Source organism: Cherax quadricarinatus, chromosome 47 (assembly GCF_038502225.1).
Source record: "Cherax quadricarinatus isolate ZL_2023a chromosome 47, ASM3850222v1, whole genome shotgun sequence".
NCBI lineage: Eukaryota > Metazoa > Arthropoda > Malacostraca > Decapoda > Parastacidae > Cherax > Cherax quadricarinatus.
In genome coordinates this window covers 3304777-3328551 of record NC_091338.1, presented here as the reverse complement: position 1 = coordinate 3328551, position 23775 = coordinate 3304777, and the positions used below count along the sequence as shown (strand labels likewise).

Sequence of the window (23775 nt, the reverse complement as noted above, 5' to 3'; positions counted from 1 at the left end):
GAGGAGAAAGAGAGAGAGAGAGAGAGAGAGAGAGAAACAGGTTGCTTGAAATATATAATGAGATAGAAGAGAATGTGTTTAAGGCAAACTTCATATACAGTGTGATGAATAAGTATGACAAGTCAGGTCAGTTTATGTTGATCAAGGTAGCATGAGGAAACTGGGATAAAAGCTAACAATAGGCTCTCTCAAACAGCTCACACACACACACACACACACACACACACACACACACACACACACACACACAACTTTTGGGGGCTATCCTTTAGAAAAATCTCCTTAAATTTTTCACCAGTGTACGTCAGTACAAATTATAATTATTGAGAAGAATAAAGCATCTTAAATCCGATCCGCCATCTCTTTCCCATGAAGCGAAGGTAACAGCACTAACCTCCATGGCGAGGAACCCGCAACAACAAAGTTACAGTGTCAACATTAATGAGACTGAGGTCAGAATATCCCCGAGCAGCTCGGGAGAAGAAGTCACCATTAAAACTTTGTCGCCTCACTTTTTATACTGGGAAGTTGGACATGTGACGCTTCGACGGAGCTCTTAAAAGTTATCATCGGCTGTCGGAAACAATAGAAGCACTGGAGGGCTCTCGAAAAATTGCAAGTTCCTTGTGTTATTGGGCGATGACGGTGAAGGTGATGCTGCGAGCGTTGGTGTTGCTGCAGGTGTTGGTGGTGCTGCGGGTGTTGGTGTTGCTGCGAGCGTTGGTGTTGCTGCGAGCGTTGGTGTTGCTGCGGGTGTTGGTGGTGCTGTGGGTGTTGATGTTGCTGCGGGTGTTGGTGTTGCTGCGGGTGTTGGTGTTGCTGTGGGTGTTGGTGTTGCTGCGGGTGTTGGTGTTGCTGCGGGTGTTGGTGTTGCTGCGGGTGTTGGTGTTGCTGCGGGTGTTGGTGTTGCTGCGGGTGTTGGTGTTGCTGTGGGTGTTGGTGTTGCTGCGGGTGTTGGTGTTGCTGCGGGTGTTGGTGTTGCTGTGGGTGTTGGTGTTGCTGTGGGTGTTGGTGTTGCTGCGGGTGTTGGTGTTGCTGCGGGTGTTGGTGTTGCTGCGGGTGTTGGTGTTGCTGCGGGTGTTGGTGTTGCTGTGGGTGTTAGTATTGCTGCGGGTGTTGGTGTTGCTACAGGTGTTAGTGCTAGTGTTACAGATATTAGTGCTGCTGCAGAATTAGATCCACTGCAGATATTAAATCTACTGCAGGTGTTGGCGCCGTAGGTGTTGGTGCTCCTGCAGTTTCTGGACTTGTTTAAAGTTAATGATGCTAGTTAACCTTTCCCACAGGAATTAAAGAACGGATGGGGAATGGGTATCAATCCGGTTCGACACCAAGAGAATCAAGATCATTCCCCTCCTCACCAGCATCAGGACCCCTCCCTTGATGCTCTCATTCGTGTTGCATCTCCTCCCAACGTGATATATATTTGAGCACTATGTTGCCATCATCCCAGGATTGCAGTATGCAACAGCAATCTTATGTTTCAACATACGTACAGTTAATCCCTGGCAAGTACCTCGTTACGAGTGCCATAGTTGGCACCCAGTTCCGATGCGAAACGTAAAGCAAGTATCGCAGACAAGTATCATAGGATGACCCTTGGTCTAGACGTTTCGCTCGATATTAGAACTTCATAACTTGATAAAGGTCTACACAGAGCGAAACGTTTTCTTAATAAAGGTTAACTGCGTGTCTTCTGAACATGTCTAAAGTGACAGTTGAAGCCTAAGTGAAATATAGGAAATATTGAGCCTCATTTTCGGTTTACGTCAGTGAGCGCTGGATGTACGTCAGTGAACGCTGGACGTACGTCAGTGAGCGCTGGACGTACGTCAGTGAGCGCTGGACGTACGTCAGTGAGCGCTGGATGTACGTCAGTGAACGCTGGACGTACGTCAGTGAGCGCTGGACGTACGTCAGTGAGCGCTGGACTTGATTTGCTCAAGGCACTAGTTCATCTTGTATACCCTTCAAAGAAGGTACGTGCCTTGATGGCGGTGAAGGGATATTGATTAACGGAATTGGAATAATAATAATAATAATAATAATAATAATAATAATAATAATAATAATAATAATAATAATAATAATAATAATGATAATAATAATAATAATAATAATAATAATAATAATAATAATAATAAATTGTGCACTTCTGTTAAACTATGTTATAGTCGGCTTGAAAGCTATATGATGTACAGATAACAAAGCTGGGAAATACACTGTTACTGCAGAGTGTTATTAGGGTCATATTCATATTTCCGCTGTACTGTCGCCTCACACAACTGTTTGCCAAGCCAGAGCTCAACACATCCAGCTCTTTTCGTGTCGTTAAAACACAGTTTCTCATTAAAGAAATGCTTAATTATTACTTTAAGAGTATTCCGTTAGCGGGAGTTCCAAGCGCTGAGGCCACAAGCGGTGAATAATGTAATGATTCCCTTGTGTCCGTGTGGACGCACCATCTGCTACCCTGCCGACCGTTGCCAGGTTAGCGACAGTGACTAGTTTCGGTAGGGCGTCGTTCAAGGTTCTTCGGGACGACGTGCGGTTAAGACGCGTCACGTCTCTGCAAACGTGCATTTTGTAACTTGCTTCGTTGAGTAATGGTTGTTAATGGTAGCCATGTCGGTGGCTAGCTGGAGTTGTCTTGTCTGGTGCGAGTGGCAGCCAGGAGTCCACCACACAACAGCTGGCCATGGTGACCGCTGGGAGGGTCATCCCTCCGCTCCTCACTGGTATTTACTGCGGCCATGAACACTTGTGGCATGAAGTATAGGCACTGCGTATACAGCATAAGGTCTATAGAAGCTTTCAGTTATACCCTCAGAGTTTAGCTTAATCTCGTTGGAAATAAGTCACTTTGTTTGACTTTAATGGGTGAGCCATCACGAAAGTGCTTGTAATTTTATCATTTTTTTACTGTGGTTAATTTTGCATATTGTGATATCCCCTGTTTATTATAATCTTATTGATCTTATTGCATATGTTACTGGGTATGATAATTGTACTTAAGTATAACCTGTACCTAAATAAACAAACATATTTAAGATTAGATGCATTTTGCTCGCTGCGTGATCCGAGAAAGGTTCCTCAACCTACCCTCAGGAGGCAAAGGAATTGTAGCCAAACTGCCCGAAGAAACAACCTGGGAGTTATCTGTCAACACTTCCGAGCTGTCCAGTAGCTGGAGGTTAACATCCTGAAGCCCCCTCTAGGGAGGAGCCTTGAGGCTCGTGATCCAAGGAATTTAGCCTATCTTCCTTTTCTTGGGTTAAATTTGACTGCTTCTCATTCCTCCTGACGTTGTGAGACACACTGAGGACCGGGGTTCGATCCCCGTTACGGGTGGAAACAGGACGTGTTTTCTTAAGACACCTGCTGTCCAGTGTTCACCTAGCAGTAAAACAGGCACCTGGGATTTAGTCGACTGGCGTGGGTCGCATCCCGGGACAAAATTTACCTAATTTGGCAGAAATGCTCTGTATAACAAGCGGCTTTCTATATAGTAGTATGTTACTGATGTCAGCTATGGTCTGTATACTTTGCAAATGTACTTGTAGAAATAAAGATTATTATTATTATTATTATTATAGTTTGGAAATCACCCATTAATGTAATAATAATAATAATAATAATAATAATAATAATAATAATAATAATAATAATAATAATAATAATAATCATGCCTTGTCTTCTTCCTCCTCTTTATCTTCCGCCTCTTCCTACACAGCCTACACGAACACCATCAAGGGTGGAGTTTGGCAGCTACGGTGCAAAACCGGACTATACCTCATGAGCAATAAGGTCTTTAATCCCAATACTTATTATAAGAAGTTGCTTATTAAGAACTGTGCTGGCTGTAAGTCGATCTCCTCTCTCCCTCCTCGCTCGGCTGACTTACTCATGTCCCTAAGATGAAGAAACTCGTTAACGGTCGGGAAGCAGTCTGGTGTCGAGCTGCTGAAGCTACTGCAGGCAGGGAGGTGCTGCAGAAGCGCCACGGCTCCACGGGGGTCCTGACTGCATTAGGGTTCTGACTGTATGATGGGGGATCTTGATTGTTTGGGGGTACTGGCTTCACGGAGTCCTGACTGGGGTCCTGACTTCATGAATATTCACACACACACACGCACACACACACACACATACACTGTAACAAGCAGATGAGCACAATTAAGCAGTGTGTCTCGCAGTCAGCTAACGGAGGATCGAGTATTCACACCTTCAGAAAGAATAATTATATAAAAAAAGAGTATCTCCTCTCTAGGTATTTTATCAATTCTCTCCCCTCGTCACACAAACATTTGTGGGTACTCACTGCGGTCAAGGAGAGTCGTGGAGTCCAGAAGGTGACCTGGTTTCACATTGGCCGTGACAATGACCTTGGGAGGCAGCGGCACAGTGCCGTGACCTGACCTTCTCCTGGTGGCTCCTCCGTGATAGTGACTCCGGCCCTGTGGACAACACAACATCCTCTTGTCAGGTCAGTGGTCATTGTTAGACGGAAAATACCCTTGTTCCCGAGTGGGAGTGAGAGGGAGCTTGTTCCCGAGTGGGAGTGAGAGGGAGCTTGTTCCCGAGTGGGAGTGAGAGGGAGCTTGTTCCCGAGTGGGAGTGAGAGGGAGCTTGTTCCCGAGTGGGAGTGAGAGGGAGCTTGTTCCCGAGTGGGAGTGAGAGGGAGCTTGTTCCCGAGTGGGAGGCAGAGAGAGGGAGTTGTGACAGAGGAAGAAAGGTGAAGTGAGAGAGAGAGATATCCTAGGTAGGAGGATCGAGGGTACCTCCCTAACTCCATCTCATGGGATCAAACGCCATCTAATTTTTCATGAATTTTCTTTGAAGTCTAAACAGTAAGATTTATGACTTGAAAAATAAAACAAGTTCCAATGTGAAAATTCAGTTCGATATATTAGGGAACTCCGAAGGGATCACTGTGAAGCAGGAAGCACTTCAGGGATCACTGTGAAGCAGGAAGCACTTCAGGGATCACTGTGAAGCAGGAAGCACTTCAGGGATCACTGTGAAGCAGGAAGCACTTCAGGGATCACTGTGAAGCAGGAAGCACTTCAGGGATCACTGTGAAGCAGGAAGCACTTCAGGGACCATTGTGAAGCAGGAAGCACTTCAGGGATCATTGTGAAGCAGGAAGCACTTCAGGGATCACTGTGAAGCAGGAAGCACTTCAGGGATCACTGTGAAGCAGGAAGCACTTCAGGGATCACTGTGAAGCAGGAAGCACTTCAGGGATCACTGTGAAGCAGGAAGCACTTCAGGGATCATTGTGAAGCAGGAAGCACTTCAGGGACCATTGTGAAGCAGGAAGCACTTCAGGGATCACTGTGAAGCAGGAAGCACTTCAGGGATCACTGTGAAGCAGGAAGCACTTCAGGGATCACTGTGAAGCAGGAAGCACTTCAGGGATCATTGTGAAGCAGGAAGCACTTCAGGGATCACTGTGAAGCAGGAAGCACTTCAGGGATCATTGTGAAGCAGGAAGCACTTCAGGGATCACTGTGAAGCAGGAAGCACTTCAGGAATCACTGTGAAGCAGGAAGCACTTCAGGGATCATTGTGAAGCAGGAAGCACTTCAGGGATCACTGTGAAGCAGGAAGCACTTCAGGGATCATTGTGAAGCAGGAAGCACTTCAGGGATCATTGTGAAGCAGGAAGCACTTCAGGGATCACTGTGAAGCAGGAAGCACTTCAGGGATCATTGTGAAGCAGGAAGCACTTCAGGGATCACTGTGAAGCAGGAAGCACTTCAGGGATCATTGTGAAGCAGGAAGCACTTCAGGGATCATTGTGAAGCAGGAAGCACTTCAGGGATCATTGTGAGGCAGGGAGCGCCTCAGGCATCTCACCAGGGTGTCCCAGTTCTCATATTCTTCTCGTCTTGATCCATTACAGAACAAAACTCTGTCAGGATGCTCCGTCGACAGAATAGACCGCACCACAAGTCAGCAAATTCATCTTCTCAGAAAGAATACTAAGATGAAGGAACTGGCCAGTGAGTGAGAGAGAGAGAGAGAGAGAGAGAGAGAGAGAGAGAGAGAGAGAGAGAGAGAGAGAGAGAGAGAGAGAGAGAGAGAGAGAGAGAGAGAGAGAGAGAGAGATAATAAGAGAGAAAAAGAGACAGAGAGAAAGAAATAACCATAAACAAGCTTCAGACTCCAATATTGTGAAGACAGAAGAGGTTATAAAACACTGGCTGATGGAATGACCAGCCCCGGGCCTCGACACCCTCCCTAAACATCCACAAATTTATTGATACATCGGGTCTAAGTCACTTGTCGGGGAGAGCGATGTATACACCTTTCTGGCGAGGATCTGAGGAGGTGATAAAAGGAGAAGGATAGTGCAACCGTGTTCCCCTGGACGCAGGGAAAGGTAGTTTACCTTGAAAAACGTTCTTCCCCTCTGATGAGGTTGGTATTTTAGGTAAAAATCTGTTACCAGGAGAAGAAGTCATTGTAGGGGAAATATTTGGAAAAAAAAAATGTGTGGAGAAGAAAACTTTATCATAATTTGGGTAATGTTGTAGATTTCTTATGGTTGGTTTGGTAGTTTTAATAACTCGGCTGTACGTTGATCATTAAGTTTGTACGTTGATCATTAAGGCTGGTTTAGAAAGACACGTAAGCAAACACTATAACATATTTATTAGAAAACGTTTCGGTCCTGGAACCTTGATCACTTGATCAAGGTTCCAGGACCGAAACGTTTTCTAATAAATATGTTATAGTGTTTGCTTACGTGTCTTTCTAAACCAACTTGTCGGTATTTATTACCAAGGTTTATACCATCATTAAGGCTGCACATTGGTCATTAAGGCTGCACATTGATCATTAAGGCTGCACATTGGTCATTAAGTTTGCACATTGATCATTAAGGCTGCACATTGGTCATTAAGGCTGCACATTGATCATTAAGGCTGTACGTTGATCATTAAGGCTGTACGTTGATCATTAAGGCTGTACGTTGATCATTAAGGCTGTACGTAAATCATTAAGGCTGCACATTGGTCATTAAGGCTGCACATTGGTCATTAAGTTTGCACATTGGTCATTAAGGCTGCACATTGGTCATTAAGTTTACACATTGGTCATTAATGCTGCACATTGGTCATTAAGGCTGCACATTGATCATTAAGACTGCACATTGGTCATTAAGGCTGCACATTGGTCATTAAGGCTGCACATTGATCATTAAGACTGTACGTTGATCATTAAGGCTGCACATTGGTCATTAAGGCTGCACATTGGTCATTAAGGCTGCACATTGATCATTAAGGCTGTACGTTGATCATTAAGGCTGTACGTTGATCATTAAGGCTGTACGTTGATCATTAAGGCTGTACGTAAATCATTAAGGCTGTACGTAAATCATTAAGGCTGCACATTGGTCATTAAGGCTGCACATTGGTCATTAAGGCTGCACATTGGTCATTAAGGCTGCACGTTGATCATTAAGACTGCACATTGGTCATTAAGGCTGCACATTGGTCATTAAGGCTGCACATTGGTCATTAAGGCTGTACGTTGATCATTAAGGCTGTACGTTGATCATTAAGGCTGTACGTTGATCATTAAGGCTGTACGTAAATCATTAAGGCTGTACGTAAATCATTAAGGCTGCACATTGGTCATTAAGGCTGCACATTGGTCATTAAGGCTGTACGTTGATCATTAAGGCTGCACATTGGTCATTAAGGCTGTACGTTGATCATTAAGGCTGTACGTTGATCATTAAGGCTGCACATTGGTCATTAAGGCTGTACGTTGATCATTAAGGCTGTACGTTGATCATTAAGGCTGTACGTTGATCATTAAGGCTGTACGTAAATCATTAAGGCTGTACGTTGATCATTAAGGCTGTACGTTGATCATTAAGGCTGTACGTAAATCATTAAGGCTGTACGTTGATCATTAAGGCTGTACGTTGATCATTAAGGCTGTACGTTGATCATTAAGGCTGTACGTTGATCATTAAGGCTGTACGTAAATCATTAAGGCTGTACGTTGATCATTAAGGCTGTACGTTGATCATTAAGGCTGTACGTTGATCATTAAGGCTGCACATTGATCATTAAGGCTGCACATTGATCATTAAGGCTGCACATTGGTCATTAAGGCTGCACATTGATCATTAAGACTGCACATTGATCATTAAGGCTGCACATTGATCATTAAGACTGCACATTGATCATTAAGACTGCACATTGATCATTAAGACTGCACATTGATCATTAAGACTGCACATTGATCATTAAGGCTGCACATTGATCATTAAGGCTGCACATTGATCATTAAGACTGCACATTGATCATTAAGACTGCACATTGATCATTAAGGCTGCACATTGATCATTAAGACTGCACATTGATCATTAAGACTGCACATTGATCATTAAGTTTGCACATTGATCATTAAGGCTGCACATTGATCATTAAGTTTGCACATTGATCATTAAGGCTGCACATTGATCATTAAGTTTGCACATTGATCATTAAGGCTGCACATTGATCATTAAGGCTGCACATTGATCATTAAGGCTGCACATTGATCATTAAGGCTGCACATTGATCATTAAGGCTGCACATTGATCATTAAGACTGCACATTGATCATTAAGGCTGCACATTGATCATTAAGGCTGCACATTGATCATTAAGACTGCACATTGATCATTAAGACTGCACATTGATCATTAAGGCTGCACATTGATCATTAAGGCTGCACATTGATCATTAAGGCTGCACATTGATCATTAAGGCTGCACATTGATCATTAAGGCTGCACATTGATCATTAAGGCTGCACATTGGTCATTAAGACTGCACATTGATCATTAAGGCTGCACATTGATCATTAAGGCTGCACATTGATCATTAAGGCTGCACCTTGATCATTAAGACTGCACATTGATCATTAAGGCTGCACATTGATCATTAAGGCTGCACATTGATCATTAAGGCTGCACATTGATCATTAAGGCTGCACATTGATCATTAAGGCTGCACATTGATCATTTAGGTTGCATATCACCTGTACGCTACTAGTCCATAATATTTTAATTCTTAATGCAAGAATTAACGTAAATTCTCAGTGTATATACACTAAGAGAAACACACCTCCCGGGGTATACACTACACACTTAAGAACATAAGAACATAAGAACGAAGGAACACTGCAGAAGGCCTACTGGCCCATGCGAGGCAGGTCCAAGTCTCCTACCGGCTTAAGCCAATGCACCCAACCTAGTCAGGTCAGGTCACATTGACTTAAGGGAGGAACACGGCAACCGACCTGGTAGCACAAGCTATCAGGTCTAACTCACACCCACCCACATCTACTCATGTATTTATCCAACCTATTTTTAAAGCTACACAACGTTCTGGCCTCTATAACGGTACTTGGGAGTTTGTTCCACTCATCCACAACTCTATTACCAAACCAGTACTTTCCTATATCCCTCCTGAATCTGAATTTTTCCAACTTAAAACCATTGCTGCGAGTCCTGTCTAGGCTAGATATTTTCAGCACACTATTTACATCCCATTTATTTATTCCTGTCTTCCATTTATACACCTCAATCATATCCCCCCTAATTCTACGTCTTTCTAGAGAGTGCAGTTTCAGGGCCCTTAGTCTATCCTCATAGGGAAGGTTTCTGATACATGGGATCATCTTTGTCATCCTCCTTTGTACATTTTCCAGAGAATTTATATCCATTCTGTAATACGGTGACCAAAACTGTGCAGCATAATCTAAATGAGGCCTAACCAAGGATGTATAGAGTTGAAGAACAACCTGAGGACTCCTATTATTTATGCTTCTTGATATGAAGCCAAGGATTCTATTAGCTTTATTGCGAACACTTATGCACTGTTGTCTTGGTTTCAGATTACTGCTAACCAGAACTCCTAAATCTTTTTCGCAATCCGTAATATTAAGATCTACATTATTTAGTTTATATGTGGCATGGTTATTGTCCTGTCCAACATTTAGAACTTTGCATTTGTCTATATTAAACTGCATCTGCCACTTCTCCGACCACTGCATCAGTCTATTCAAATCTTTGGTATTTACATTTCTCATTAGATATTCACTGAGAGATACACACTTCTCAGTGTATATGTAGTGAGTGTCCTTTTAATAAAAATTCTGTTGTTGGTATATACATTTAGGATTTGCAGTATTAAATCCATTGCTTATATCTAAATATAAAATATTACACGTATGTAATATAAAATATTACATGCTGACGGTTTGATCAGTAGCAACACAGGAAAGTTCACTGCTGAAGCAGGAGTGACAGTTTGATCAGTAGCAACACAGGAAAGTTCACTGCTGAAGCAGGAGTGACAGTTTGATCAGTAGCAACACAGGAAAGTTCACTGCTGAAGCAGGAGTGACAGTTTGATCAGTAGCAACACAGGAAAGTTCACTGCTGAAGCAGGAGTGACAGTTTGATCAGTAGCAACACAGGAAAGTTCACTGATGAACCCAGAGAATTCATGTTCCATACTAGAGAGTCTGTTTTCAGGTGAATCCCCTCAAGGAAGGTTCCTTGATGTTGGTGAGGGGCTCTTGATTTAGAGAATTGGATCTGTGCTCCAGTTCCCCAAATTAAGCCTGAATGCCTTCCACATCCCCCCCAGGCGCTGTATAATCCTCCGGGTTTAGCGCTTCCCCTTTGATTATAATAATAATTCAGGTGAATCAGCGGAACATCGATTTAGTCATAACTCAGTTTTAACATGAGATGCTCAGCCTGTGAACACCACACTTGTGGCTCCTCCCTTCCCACCTACGTCTTCTGTCCTCCTTTCCTGCCTGCTCCTGAACACACACACACAAACCACGATCACGCGCGTGTGCGTGTGTGCAAACCAGTGGAAAGAAATCATGATTAACCGTTTTCTCTCTCTCTCTCTCTCTCTCTCTCTCTCTCTCTCTCTCTCTCTCTCTCTCTCTCTCTCTCTCTCTCTCTCTCTCATATTTTTGTCTTATTTAACTTAATTAATTTTAGAAATATGAAATAAAAAATAGAGTAACAATATTACTTTAATTTATAATATTGGGCGAGGTCAGGTTCGTCAGGAAACAGGACAAGTGTTTCCTGACGCGAGTCTTAGTCGTATTATGACCCGCCGTTGTAGCTTTTGGTCGTCTGACCGAGGCCTTCCTCTGGCCTACCGGTCCACCCCTTTAAAAATTATGATTAATGCTATAACCATTTAGTAATTTATAATGTAGTTCAGCCTTCAAGGAAGACCTCCAAGCCTCCAGCGAGGAGGTACCTCACGTCTCCCAGCTTATCCTCTAAGGTCCACCTCCATGTCACAATCTTCCAACTCTCTCCCATCTTCCTTCAAATTCCTCTTTCACGACTGACTACCTCGTCAAGCAAGACCTCCAAACCCAAGGGGGAGGCTACTTTGAATTCCTCCTCCACCCCAGGTCGTCCTCCAAGCAGATTCTTCAATCCCCCAGGCGAGGAGGGGGGCGCTTGGAATCCCCGGGAGCGTCCTCCCCCAATATTCCCCTCAAGTTTTAAAGATTGAAGTTTAATGTATCTTCAGAGCGTATCTGTGCAACCAATACAGCAACCACCACCACCACCACCACCACCACCACCACCACCACCACTACTACCACCACCACCACCACCACCACCACCACCACCATCACTACTACCACCACCACCACCACCACCACCACCACCACCACCACCATCACTACTACCACCACCACCACCACTACTACCACTTTCACCACCACACCACCACCACCACCACTACTACCACTATCACCACCACCACTACCACCACCACTACCACCACCACCATTACCACCACCACTATCACCACCACCACCACTACCACCACCACCACCACCACTACCACCACCACCACCATCAACACCACCACCACCACCACCACTACCACCACCACCATCACCACTACCACCACCACCACCACCATCACCACTACCACCACCACCACCACCACCACTACCACCACCATCACCACTACCACCACCACCACTACCACCACCATCACCACCACCACCACCCACTACTACCACCACTATCACCACCACCACTACCACCGCCCACTACCACCACCACCACTACCACCACCACCCACTACCACCACCACCACTACTACCACTATTACCACCACTACCACCACCACTACCACCACCACCACCACCACCACTACTACCACCACCACTACCCACTACTACCACTACCACCACCACTACTCCCACCACCACTACCCACTACTACCACTACCACCACCACCCACTACTACCGCCACTACTACCACCACCACTACCCACTACTTCCACCACCACCACCACCACCACCCACTACTACCACCACCACCACCCACTACTACCACCACCACCACCCACTACTACCACAAGCTCCACCACCACCATGACATGTACACCTCAGCGCCATTATTTACATAACTGAACGCTGGAATCCGCCACTTCTTTTAGTGGCGCTGTGTGTCAAGTCTTCCTTACGGACGGTGACGTTGAGGTCACTGCAAGCCGGTTTCAAGAATCTGCAATGCTGTTTACACAGGTGACTGCTAACGTAGCTGGTAAATTAAACTCTTCAGACTGAAGAAAGTAACGGCATAGACTGGCAGAACGGTACGGAACATTACGGTCCAGAATTCGATACGGTACGGTTGATTTTTTGTTAAAAGTACGGTACGAAATTATGGTACGATATTTTCCTTATGGTACGGATCGGTAATTTTACGGTACGAAAAAAATACTGTACCGTACTGTACCTCCAGTCTGGGCCTTACAATGAAACTCGCAAACAGATTTCAGTAATTGGAGAAAGTTCTAGGTGCCAAGTGGCAGGTGGCAGGTGCCAGGTGCCAGGTGCCAGGTGCCAGGTGCCAGGTGACAGAGGACATGTAGCGCGACACCAGACAAAACCTGGCAAAATCTGGTGCTGTAACCCTTACCAAACGCTGCGATAGGAAAAAAGTGATTGCTAGGAAGGAAACAACCTCGTCTTACACTACTCTGAAGACAGGTATAAGCACTTTGCTTCCATATTGTACGTTATCTGCTCTCCCGGCGCACCTTGAATCAAAGTATAGAGGTGACCGGATCACCGTCGTAATTCCTACCAGTGATGCAGCTGTGTCCGAGATGCAACACAGAGGCCAGCCGTATGTCTCGCTTCAGTACATTGGTTGCTGCAGTTGTCCCCTACCCCTGTATGACCACCCTATTGGTTTAGCGCTTTCCCACGAGTCTCCGGGTTGCTGCACCTACAGTTTTATTTTACTCTATCTGTTTTTTTGACAAAAAGAAAAAGAAGAATTGAAGAAAATCGTGTTTTTTGTCAGTTATATGTTGTGCTAATCATGAAAGAACACGACCTGCTAGCAGAACTATGAACATTATAAATTTTAGACAGCTTCCTTCACGAGAGAATGTGTCAGGCGTTCCATGTATTACTGAGTTACGTCATATTACATAATTCTGTCATGTGTACTTCAGTAGTATACACCATCTCGCCCTGTACATCGTGACCTGTGATGATTATTACGGGAGAGACATCAACTGTCACATCAACCCGAGGAAGGCAATGGAATGTTATATTTACTACTCAAAGCACTCAAATGTGTGTGTTGGACTCACCTAATTGTGGTTGCAGGAGTCGAGACTCAGCTCCTGGCCCCACCTCTTCACCGAGTGCTACTAGGTCCTTTCTCTCCCTGCTCCATGAGCTTCATCATACCTCATCTGTGTGTGTGTGTGTGTGTGTGTGTGTGTTATGCTTGAAAAAATCAACTAGCGTTATACTTCCTGTAAGGAATTTTAATTAACAGTTAAAAGTCATTCCTTTCACTGTTAGATTTAACAGCCATTTAAGCATAAGACTCGTGTTGTCTAGTACTCAGCTGTCTGCAGAAGCCAAAAAGAGATTTAATTATTTAACACAGTTCTGAAATTATGGGAGGGTATTCCTGACAGGTACAAAATCTGGAAAAAAACTATAGATGTATTTCGGTAGCTGAACCATCCTAGAAAAGTATCCCAGTATTACATGATGTCAGTCTGTATTAATGTTGGAAGAATTACCGACAATGTTACGTAAAAGGACTCAAGCCGTTGGTAACAGCTTGAGAAAGCTCCTGGAGAGCGAAACGTTGCCACAATAAAACGTCTCGTTAGTTGCGCTTGTGCCCTTTTTACCTAACATAATCCCAGTCCCCTGTAAATAATGCACGCAAAAGGAAAAGTGCAGAGTGCGGCATACGTTTGTAATGCAGTTAAATATTAGTTATCGGATCGAAATTCCGTTCTGCCGTCAACAGGGCGGGTAAAAAAATACTATCGAGAGCAAGATTTGACTGGAACAAATTGTGATGACTGGATGAAACGTAGCAGAGAGCGAAATGTTGTTCCAATAAAAGCTTCTACTTTTTCGTTTCTTCGCAACGTCTGTTATCACTGACTCTAGTAACGTCAAGGTGTAAATATTGGAACTAGTAACGGCAGTATATTAATAATGACTGTAGTAACGTCAGTGGAGGAAGAGTGGGGGAGCAAGGCCACACAATACACCTCTTCCATCTCATATCATTCCTGTTTTTTTACATCCTTCGCTTGATACGAAATATTTTATCAGAAAACGTCATTCCCTGTAAGGCGGCGGGCGATAAGACGCGATCACACAGGCGTGGCTTCGCTGATAGCAAAACTTAAGAGACTGGAAGGTATTTATGTTGCTGGTTATACCTGTTTCCTGATCGACTGGCTGACTTACCTGTTTCATGGTAGGTTCTTACACTATATTTCCAGCGATTGTCACGCTGTCTCTCGGTGCACCTGCGTCCTAAATGATTTTGTGCACCCGGTTTTTAGATTTTGATACGTCTGGTACATGGCTCCGACGTGTGGGTAGTGGAATATGAAATTCCTCAGCGGCCTGGAAATCTGGGGCATCAATAGTTGATGCTAGCGTTTCATCACTGCTTCAACCATCAACCTCATCACTGCGTTGGAACATCAGTGTTGTCCTTGGTTTGAAGGGCATAACATTGACAGGTTTGTGAACAAAAAGACAGGTATACATAACGTTATATCTGGTTACAACATCTGTTTCATCACTGGATTACACACTTGCAAAATCATTGTAGTGATAACTTGGAATTCCACGGGTGTCATAATTAGTTATCGCATCTCCTGCACCGCTGTCAAACTCGTGCGACCACTGACACACTCTAACACCACTGTGTTCACACCTTCATCATTCTCTTGGTACATTTGTACCATTGTCGGCCCACCAAACTTTCAGTTTTACTAAAAGGTAGGTTAATGTTACGAGAGGATGTTCTCTTATAGTAAATATAGTTTATTATGATAAATTTGGACCATGGGAGTGAACATCATCACATCTCTTCGTTTTTCGTCCCTCTACACCTCTCTTCTGTCCACTCTACAGCACATTCTTCACCCCATCCACCTTCAACACCACCACCCTGCAACACCTTCCTCCGTCCATACCTCACCAGCCATACCTCACCAGCCATACCTCACCAGCCATACCATACCTCACCATACCTCACCAGCCATACCATACCTCACAATACCTCACCAGACATACCATACCATACCTCTTCCTCTCGCCTCCTCCCAGCCTACCCTTAACACCCAGTAACTTCAGGAAAAACTTTTAAATTATGCTAAGAGTACTTAGAGGTGAAATTATGCAAGTTGTGACCTAGAGTGTGTCTGCTTGGGGTCTACTGAGAGAACTTTAACTTTAGATGGGGTCGAGCGTGTGTCTGCCTGTTATCTGCCTGGGGTCACCTGGGGTCTCCTGGGATCTGTCGAGGTCTGAATTATGGGTAACAATGGCTCTGATACAGAAATGTCCTCTTATAGCCTCCCAGTTTCCATTTAGGTGACTCAAACACACTCACGTACACATGAGCACATTCACACATACATGAGAACACACGACAATTCATCCTATGGACAGTAGTGGCTAGTTAACTGTGCACCTCATATTCATCCTGTGGACGGTAGCGCAAGAACATATGGATATACAAAACGCCTGAGAACTAGGCCTCAAAAAGAGTTACCAAGAGTATATATCTGGATTTATATCTTTAAACTAAATTAGAGTATTTGATTAATATACCTGTTATCTTATATTCATTAATGAGGAACCTTGACATATCACACAGGTCATTGTTTATCTCTAACTTACTCACTAAGTGGATAATCAAAAACAGAGCAGTCAAAAAAGTAACCATAAGACTGATTACACTGCATTTAGTTTAATCGTCTTTGTGTCTGCCAAACTGCCAGAAGTACTTGTAACCGAGACTAAGTCTGGCTACTTCAACTTCAGTCAGTCTGTTCACATTACAAGCTGCTCCATGAACGTAATTTTTACGTTCATGTTATCATAGTGGGTTACAGATCCACTCATTTACTTCGCTCCTAATATTATTCCTAATACTACTCACGGATATACCAAAGTTACATTCTACATTTTCCTTCGGGATACTTTCTCAGATTAACTTATCGACTTTATCAGTAGTACTAGTAGTAGTACATGAGATACTACAAGTTGTAATACCAGTAATACTAATAGTACTAGCAGTAATAGCACTAGTAGTAGTAGTAGCAGCAGTAGTACTAGTAGAAGTACTGGTAGTAGTAGTAGGAAATAGATGTGGTAATAGTAGTAGTAAGTAGAATAATAATATACTGTTTTTGACAGTAGTAACGATTAGCAAAGTAAGTGTGTCATGCAGTGTGCGTGGGAAGCAAGTCTTGTGTGTTGTTTCTCTTCCTAAGTCAACTGGTTGACTGTCAGACACCGTCACCCCCGCTTAACGGAGCGTGTAACACCCGGAGGTAAACTACCGTCGGTGAGACCTTTGTGTGACGCCTCTGCACGCTTCGTTGGCTCCGTTAGTGACGTAGCCGTACTTCACCTTCCCAGCTGCTTGGGGAATGACGGGAGGGAGTTACTTGCGGTGGAGTGTGTATGCACAGCGACTCTAGCAGCTGCTCTGGGAATACATGTACACATGTATTGTAGGTGTTCTCTGCACGTACAAAAACACACATGTCCTTTTTTCTACCCTCATTCACAGGTTGCTCTCTCTTTCTCCCCTCATCCACGGGTCATAGACAGCAACACAAACAGTTAATGTGATACAAGTATCGTTCAAAATATAACTGTGCGATTATTATTAATTTAAATGATGCGGTAAACGGGTAATCATCATTATGAAAGTGTGTATATGAGCCATACCCCCGGCCGGGATTGAACCCGCGGTCATAGAGTCTCAAAACTCCAGCCCGTCGCGCTAACCACTAGACCAGCTAGCCACAATAAGATTCATCCAACTAGGTATATTTCTACACCATAGGAAGGTTAGCACAGGCACCTCTGTGACCACAAATGCTAGAGTTCGTCACGGCCACGCTAGCTGGAGATTCGTCTGTAAAAACTTGCATTTGTGGTCACAGAGGTGCCTGTGCTAACTTTCCTATGGTGTAGAAATATACCTAGTTGGATGAATCTTATTGTGGCTAGCTGGTCTAGTGGTTAGCGCGACGGGCTGGAGTTTTGAGACTCTATGACCGCGGGTTCAATCCCGGCCGGGGGTATGGTTTATTTGCAATCGTGTCATTACGATTTCTTAAGTCATGTTGACGGCAGTAAAGGGACTTGAGCTAGAGTTCGTCACGGCCACGCTAGCTGGAGATTCGTCTGTAAAAACTTGCATTTGTGGTCACAGAGGTGCCTGTGCTAACTTTCCTATGGTGTAGAAATATACCTAGTTGGATGAATCTTATTGTGGCTAGCTGGTCTAGTGGTTAGCGCGACGGGCTGGAGTTTTGAGACTCTATGACCGCGGGTTCAATCCCGGCCGGGGGTATGGTTTATTTGCAATCGTGTCATTACGATTTCTTAAGTCGTGTATATGAGAGAAGCTCCACCAAAAATTTCTTTAGCTAATGTTTTATACCGATAACTTTAGTCAATGAGACTAACGCATTTGATTCTTTTGTGCGTCGACTTTAGCTTTGCCTATCCTTTGAAACCACTTATTGGCGTATGACTGTTCCTTCATGCAAAAAACAGATGACTCGAGGAACTATCCTCTTCACAACAGAGAGGTGTACCATGCAAAGACCAGATGACTGGAAGAACTATCCTCTTCATAACAGAGAGGTGTACCATGCAAAGATCAGGTGACCGGAGGAACTATCCTCTTCACAACAGAGAGGTGTACCATGCAAAGATCAGATGACCGGAGGAACTATCCTCTTCACAACAGAGAGGTGTACCAGCAAAGACCAGATGACTGGAGGAACTATCTTCTTCATAACAGAGAGGTGTACCATGCAAAGACCAGATGACCGGAGGAACTATCCTCTTCACAACAGAGAGGTGTACCATGCAAAGACCAGATGACTGGAGGAACTATCCTCTTCATAACAGAGAGGTGTACCATGCAAAGATCAAATGACTGGAGGAACTATCCTCTTCATAACAGAGAGGTGTACCAGCAAAGACCAGATGACTGGAGGAACTATCCTCTTCACAACAGAGAGGTGTACCATGCAAAGATCAGATGACCAGAAGAACTATCCTCTTCACAACAGAGAGGTGTACCATGCAAAGATCAGATGACCGGAAGAACTATCCTCTTCATAACAGAGAGGTGTACCATGCAAAGATCAGATGACCGGAAGAACTATCCTCTTCACAACAGAGAGGTGTACCATGCAAAGATCAGATGACTGGAGGAACTATCCTTTTCATAACAGAGAAGTGTACCATGCAAAGATCAGATGACCGGAAGAACTATCCTCTTCACAACAGAGAGGTGTACCATGCAAAGATCAGATGACCAGAAGAACTATCCTCTTCACAACAGAGAGGTGTACCATGCAAAGATCAGATGACCAGAAGAACTATCCTCTTCACAACAGAGAGGTGTACCATGCAAAGATCAGATGACCGGAAGAACTATCCTCTTCACAACAGCGAGGTGCATGTCTCAGCGTATGTACGCTGAAAGTTCACTTTAAATCCATATTTTAGAGCTAAAAGTATTCTTGACTAGTGAACATGTGCCATCAATGATCCTCATGTAGTAGATAGGCTGTAAACCCAATTAGCGAGTCTAACCAATTCACAAAATATTTCCAGCACTTGGTTTCAATTTCGTGTACATTGCGGGGTTTTCCTTAAATGCGTATTTCTTTACGTCAAGCGCTAAACCCGTGTGGGTAAGTGGAGGCTCGATTCTCCGTCCGCTCGTCGCAAAACAGGAACTCTGCCTTGTCGTGTAACAATAACTATGCGAATAGGTTGGGTGAAGAGGGACAAGAAAAATCGTGCACAGCTGAGCGTAAAGGAAAGGCGAAGAAAAAGAGAATGACCACTGTTGGGAATGACCACTGAAGGGAATGACCACTGTTGGGAATGACCACTGGTGGGAATGACCACTGGTGGGAATGACCACTGTTGGGAATGACCACTGTTGGGAATAACCACTGTTGGGAATGACCACTGTTGGGAATGACCACTGAAGGGAATGACCACTGTTGGGAATGACCACTGTTGGGAATGACCACTGATGGGAATGACCATTGTTGGGAATGACCACTGTTGGGAATGACCATTGATGGGAATGATCACTGTTGGGAATGACCACTGGTGGGAATGACCACTGGTGGGAATGACCACTGTTGGGAATGACCAGTGATGGTAATGACCACTGTTGGGAATGACCACTAATGCGAATGACCAGTGGTGGTAATGACCACTGTTGGGAATGACCACTAATGGGAATGACCAGTGATGGTAATGACCACTGTTGGGAATGACCACTGTTGGGAATGACCACTGATGGGAATGACCACTGTTGGGAATGACCACTGATGGGAATGATCACTGTTGGGAATGACCACTGTTGGGAATGACCACTGAAGGGAATGACCACTGTTGGGAATGACCACTGAATGAAATGACCATTGTTGGGAATGACCACTGTTGGGAATGACCACTGATGGGAATGATCACTGTTGGGAATGACCACTGTTGGGAATGACCACTGAAGGGAATGACCACTGTTGGGAATGACCACTGTTGGGAATGACCACTGAAGGGAATGACCACTGTTGGAAATGACCACTGTTGGGAATGACCACTGATGGGAATGACCACTGTTGGGAATGACCACTGTTGGGAATGACCACTGATGGGAATGACCACTGTTGGGAATGACCACTGATGGGAATGATCACTGTTGGGAATGACCACTGTTGGGAATGACCACTGAAGGGAATGACCACTGTTGGGAATGACCACTGAATGAAATGACCATTGTTGGGAATGACCACTGTTGGGAATGACCACTGATGGGAATGATCACTGTTGGGAATGACCACTGTTGGGAATGACCACTGAAGGGAACGACCACTGTTGGGAATGACCACTGTTGGGAATGACCACTGAAGGGAATGACCACTGTTGGAAATGACCACTGTTGGGAATGACCACTGATGGGAATGACCACTGTTGGGAATGACCACTGTTGGGAATGACCACTGATGGGAATGATCACTGTTATGAATGACCACTGATGGGAATGACCACTGTTGGGAATGACCAGTGATATTAATGACCACTGTTGGGAATGACCACTGGTGGGAATGACCACTGGTGGGAATGGCCACTGTTGGGAATGACCACTGTTGGGAATGACCACTGTTGGGAATGACCACTGTTGGGAATGACCATTAATGGGAATGACCACTGATGGGAATGACCACTGATAGGAATGACCACTGTTGGGAATGACCACTGTTGGGAATGACCACTGTTGGGAATGATCACTGTTGGGAATGACCACTGATGGGAATGATCACTGTTGGGAATGACCACTGTTGGGAATGACCACTGTTGGGAATGACCACTGTTGGGAATGACCACTGTTGGGAATGGCCACTGTTGGGAATGACCACTGTTGGGAATGACCACTGTTGGGAATGATCACTGTTGGGAATGACCACTGTTGGGAATGACCACTAATGGGAATGACCATTGATGGTAATGACCACTGTTGGGAATGACCACTGTTGGGAATGATCACTGTTGGGAATGACCACTGTTGGGAATGACCACTAATGGGACTGATCACTGATGGCAATGACCACTGATGGTAATGGCCACTGATGAAATGAATGGAACAACAGACGGAATCAGAGGACAATTTGCCCTCGGGTCCTTGGCGAAGATGCTGGAGCAAGCAGAGAAAAGGATAAATGATTAGCAAGAGAGAGAGAGGAGGCAGAGGAAACACCAACTGATGGATGGAAATCCATTGGTGTTTGGTTTGTGTCTTCTAAGCCTAAGGATTAAAATCTATGTAAAGAAAATGAAAGTGAAGTCGTAATTAAAATGTGGAGAAACCTGTTGGCCATACGAATTCCTTACCGTTCCTACGTCAGTAATGGTGTTCAGTGCTCTGGACTCTTGGGACACGATGTTCAGTGATCTGGACTCTTGGGACACGATGTTCAGTGATCTGGACTCTTGGGACACGGTGTTTAGAGTCTTGGGCTCTACTATATTCCCATCTCCACTAAAAATCCCTTCTTTCTTCCCTTGCCTTTCTTCCTCCTCTTCCCCAACACTCTTACGTGGTGCTGGACTACGTTCTGTCTCCTCCACAGTCTTTGTTTTCATTTTCCTGACATGCGAGGGCGCAGGACAGCCCGGTGAAGTATATGCTAAACAAGGTGTGTCACTCAGCCAGTTGCTACATTTACATAGGAGTCAATCATATAAATACACAATTTGCTGCACTCTTCTGAAACACAAATCTTCGATGATTTTTTTCCCCACAACAGTAAAAAACAGAAAACAAGACTAACCGTTTTGTCTCTTCTCATGAATATCACGGTTCATTTTTTTGCTGAATGCTTTACAAACTAATTAGTGAGACGGGGATATCCATTGCGTTGGAAATTCTTTTCCCAATACATCACACGAAACATTATGAGAACTCAGAATACACTAGACAATGAAAGGTGGCTTCACACTGTCGTTGAAGTATAAACTATGTGCCAAAACACTGATTAATGTTAAGTAATAGTTCTGGTTGGGAAGATTTTGACACTGTTGGTTTGGTTCTATGTTGTCACATATATAGGCTAGCCATATCGAGTCCTAGTACGCTTTGCATATTGACATATATTTGTAAACATATATCTGGGTGTCACTGATGTCTGGTGTTGATGGCAGGAGGTGTAAAGCGGAGAACTTTTGTGCATTGCTTAGCGAATCAAGTGAGGGAGCTGCGTTGTCCGCTGACAAACTGAACAAGTGAAGCCTGGCTGACCAACGCTGCTGGTCGCACCATGTGTTCAGTTGTTCACACACCCGAGCACACACCTCCACCCGCTCCTGTTACAACCCCCACAACCCCCTCACATCCCTCCTTCCGCCCCTCACACTCTTCCCCGCCCCTCACACTCCTCCCCGCCCCTCACACTACCAACACCGGCCCCTTCACTCTCACAACATGAAAGACGCACCGTTAGGTCATGGGTGCCCACGCATGGGAACACCGACGCCAGCAAATATACACCTGTCAGTAGCACTCACACAAATACACACCACACCTGTCAGTATCACTCACACAAATACACACCACACCTGTCAGTAGCACTCACACAAATACACACCACACCTGTCAGTAGCACTTACACAAATACACACCACACCTGTCAGTAGCACTCACACAAATACACACCACACCTGTCAGTAGCACTCACACAAATACACAGGAAGATCACATAACAGAATGCAAAAGCCCTAATACAAACTTTACAGTTTAACTGTATCCAGGAGGCGGGGTCAGGAACTGAAACATGACCACCACAGGCTCGTCTTGGTTAACGTACAGAACATACATGAACGCACACATGACATATTCCCTCATAAATCCAAATCCAGGGATTCCGCGGAGACTTCAACTCGCCGATAAGTAACGATCATCACGAGTCACATGCAGACGGCCAATCGTCACCCACTGGAGGCGTAGTCACCGAAGTGCACATCAAATCTGTGCTATATAATTTCCAAAATTACCAGCAAATCTGGACTAGTTTCCCGTCAAAATTCGGGCTAAACCACGTGATTATGATGCAGACTTTCCTCGTGGCCACATTTCTTGTGAAGGAGGACTCGCTGCCTTCTTTTATTTTTAAGGAATATAATGTTATCTACGATTTTTTATGTGTACTTAAAATATCTTAAAGTATCAAGACATAGATAAGAAGAGAACTTGAGCCTCAGAAACATAAATTATCTGTAAAAGCCTAAGGAAAAACTGATGAAAGATAATTACACAGAAGACGACAAAGAAGCATCTTAAAACTGAAATTTTATTATTATTGTCATTATTAATAATAATAATAATAATAATAATAATAATAATAATAATAATAATAATAATAATAATAATAATAATTTATTATTATTATTATTATTATTATTATTATTATTATTATTATTATTATTATTATTATTATTATTATTATTATTATTATTATTATTATTCTTTCTTTCTTTCAACACACCGGCCATATCCCACCAAGGCAGGGTGGTCCAAAAAGAAAAACGAAAGTTTCTCTTTTAAATTTAGTAATTTATACGGGAGAAGAGGTTACTAGCCCCTTGC

At 44.1% G+C, this 23775-nt stretch overlaps 1 protein-coding gene across 1 annotated transcript in view; it reads right to left on the bottom strand.

Moving 5' to 3' along the window:
* LOC128696587 (uncharacterized) overlaps positions 1 to 23775 on the bottom strand; it is a 61729-nt gene that overhangs the window by 18301 nt on the left and 19653 nt on the right. Inside the window, exons 4-5 of the mRNA XM_070094626.1 lie at positions 21525 to 21849; positions 4322 to 4457 (exon numbers count right to left, since the gene is read on the bottom strand). Coding sequence (XP_069950727.1) covers positions 4322 to 4457; positions 21525 to 21849 — 461 coding nt within the window. The remainder of the gene's footprint in view (positions 1 to 4321; positions 4458 to 21524; positions 21850 to 23775) is intronic.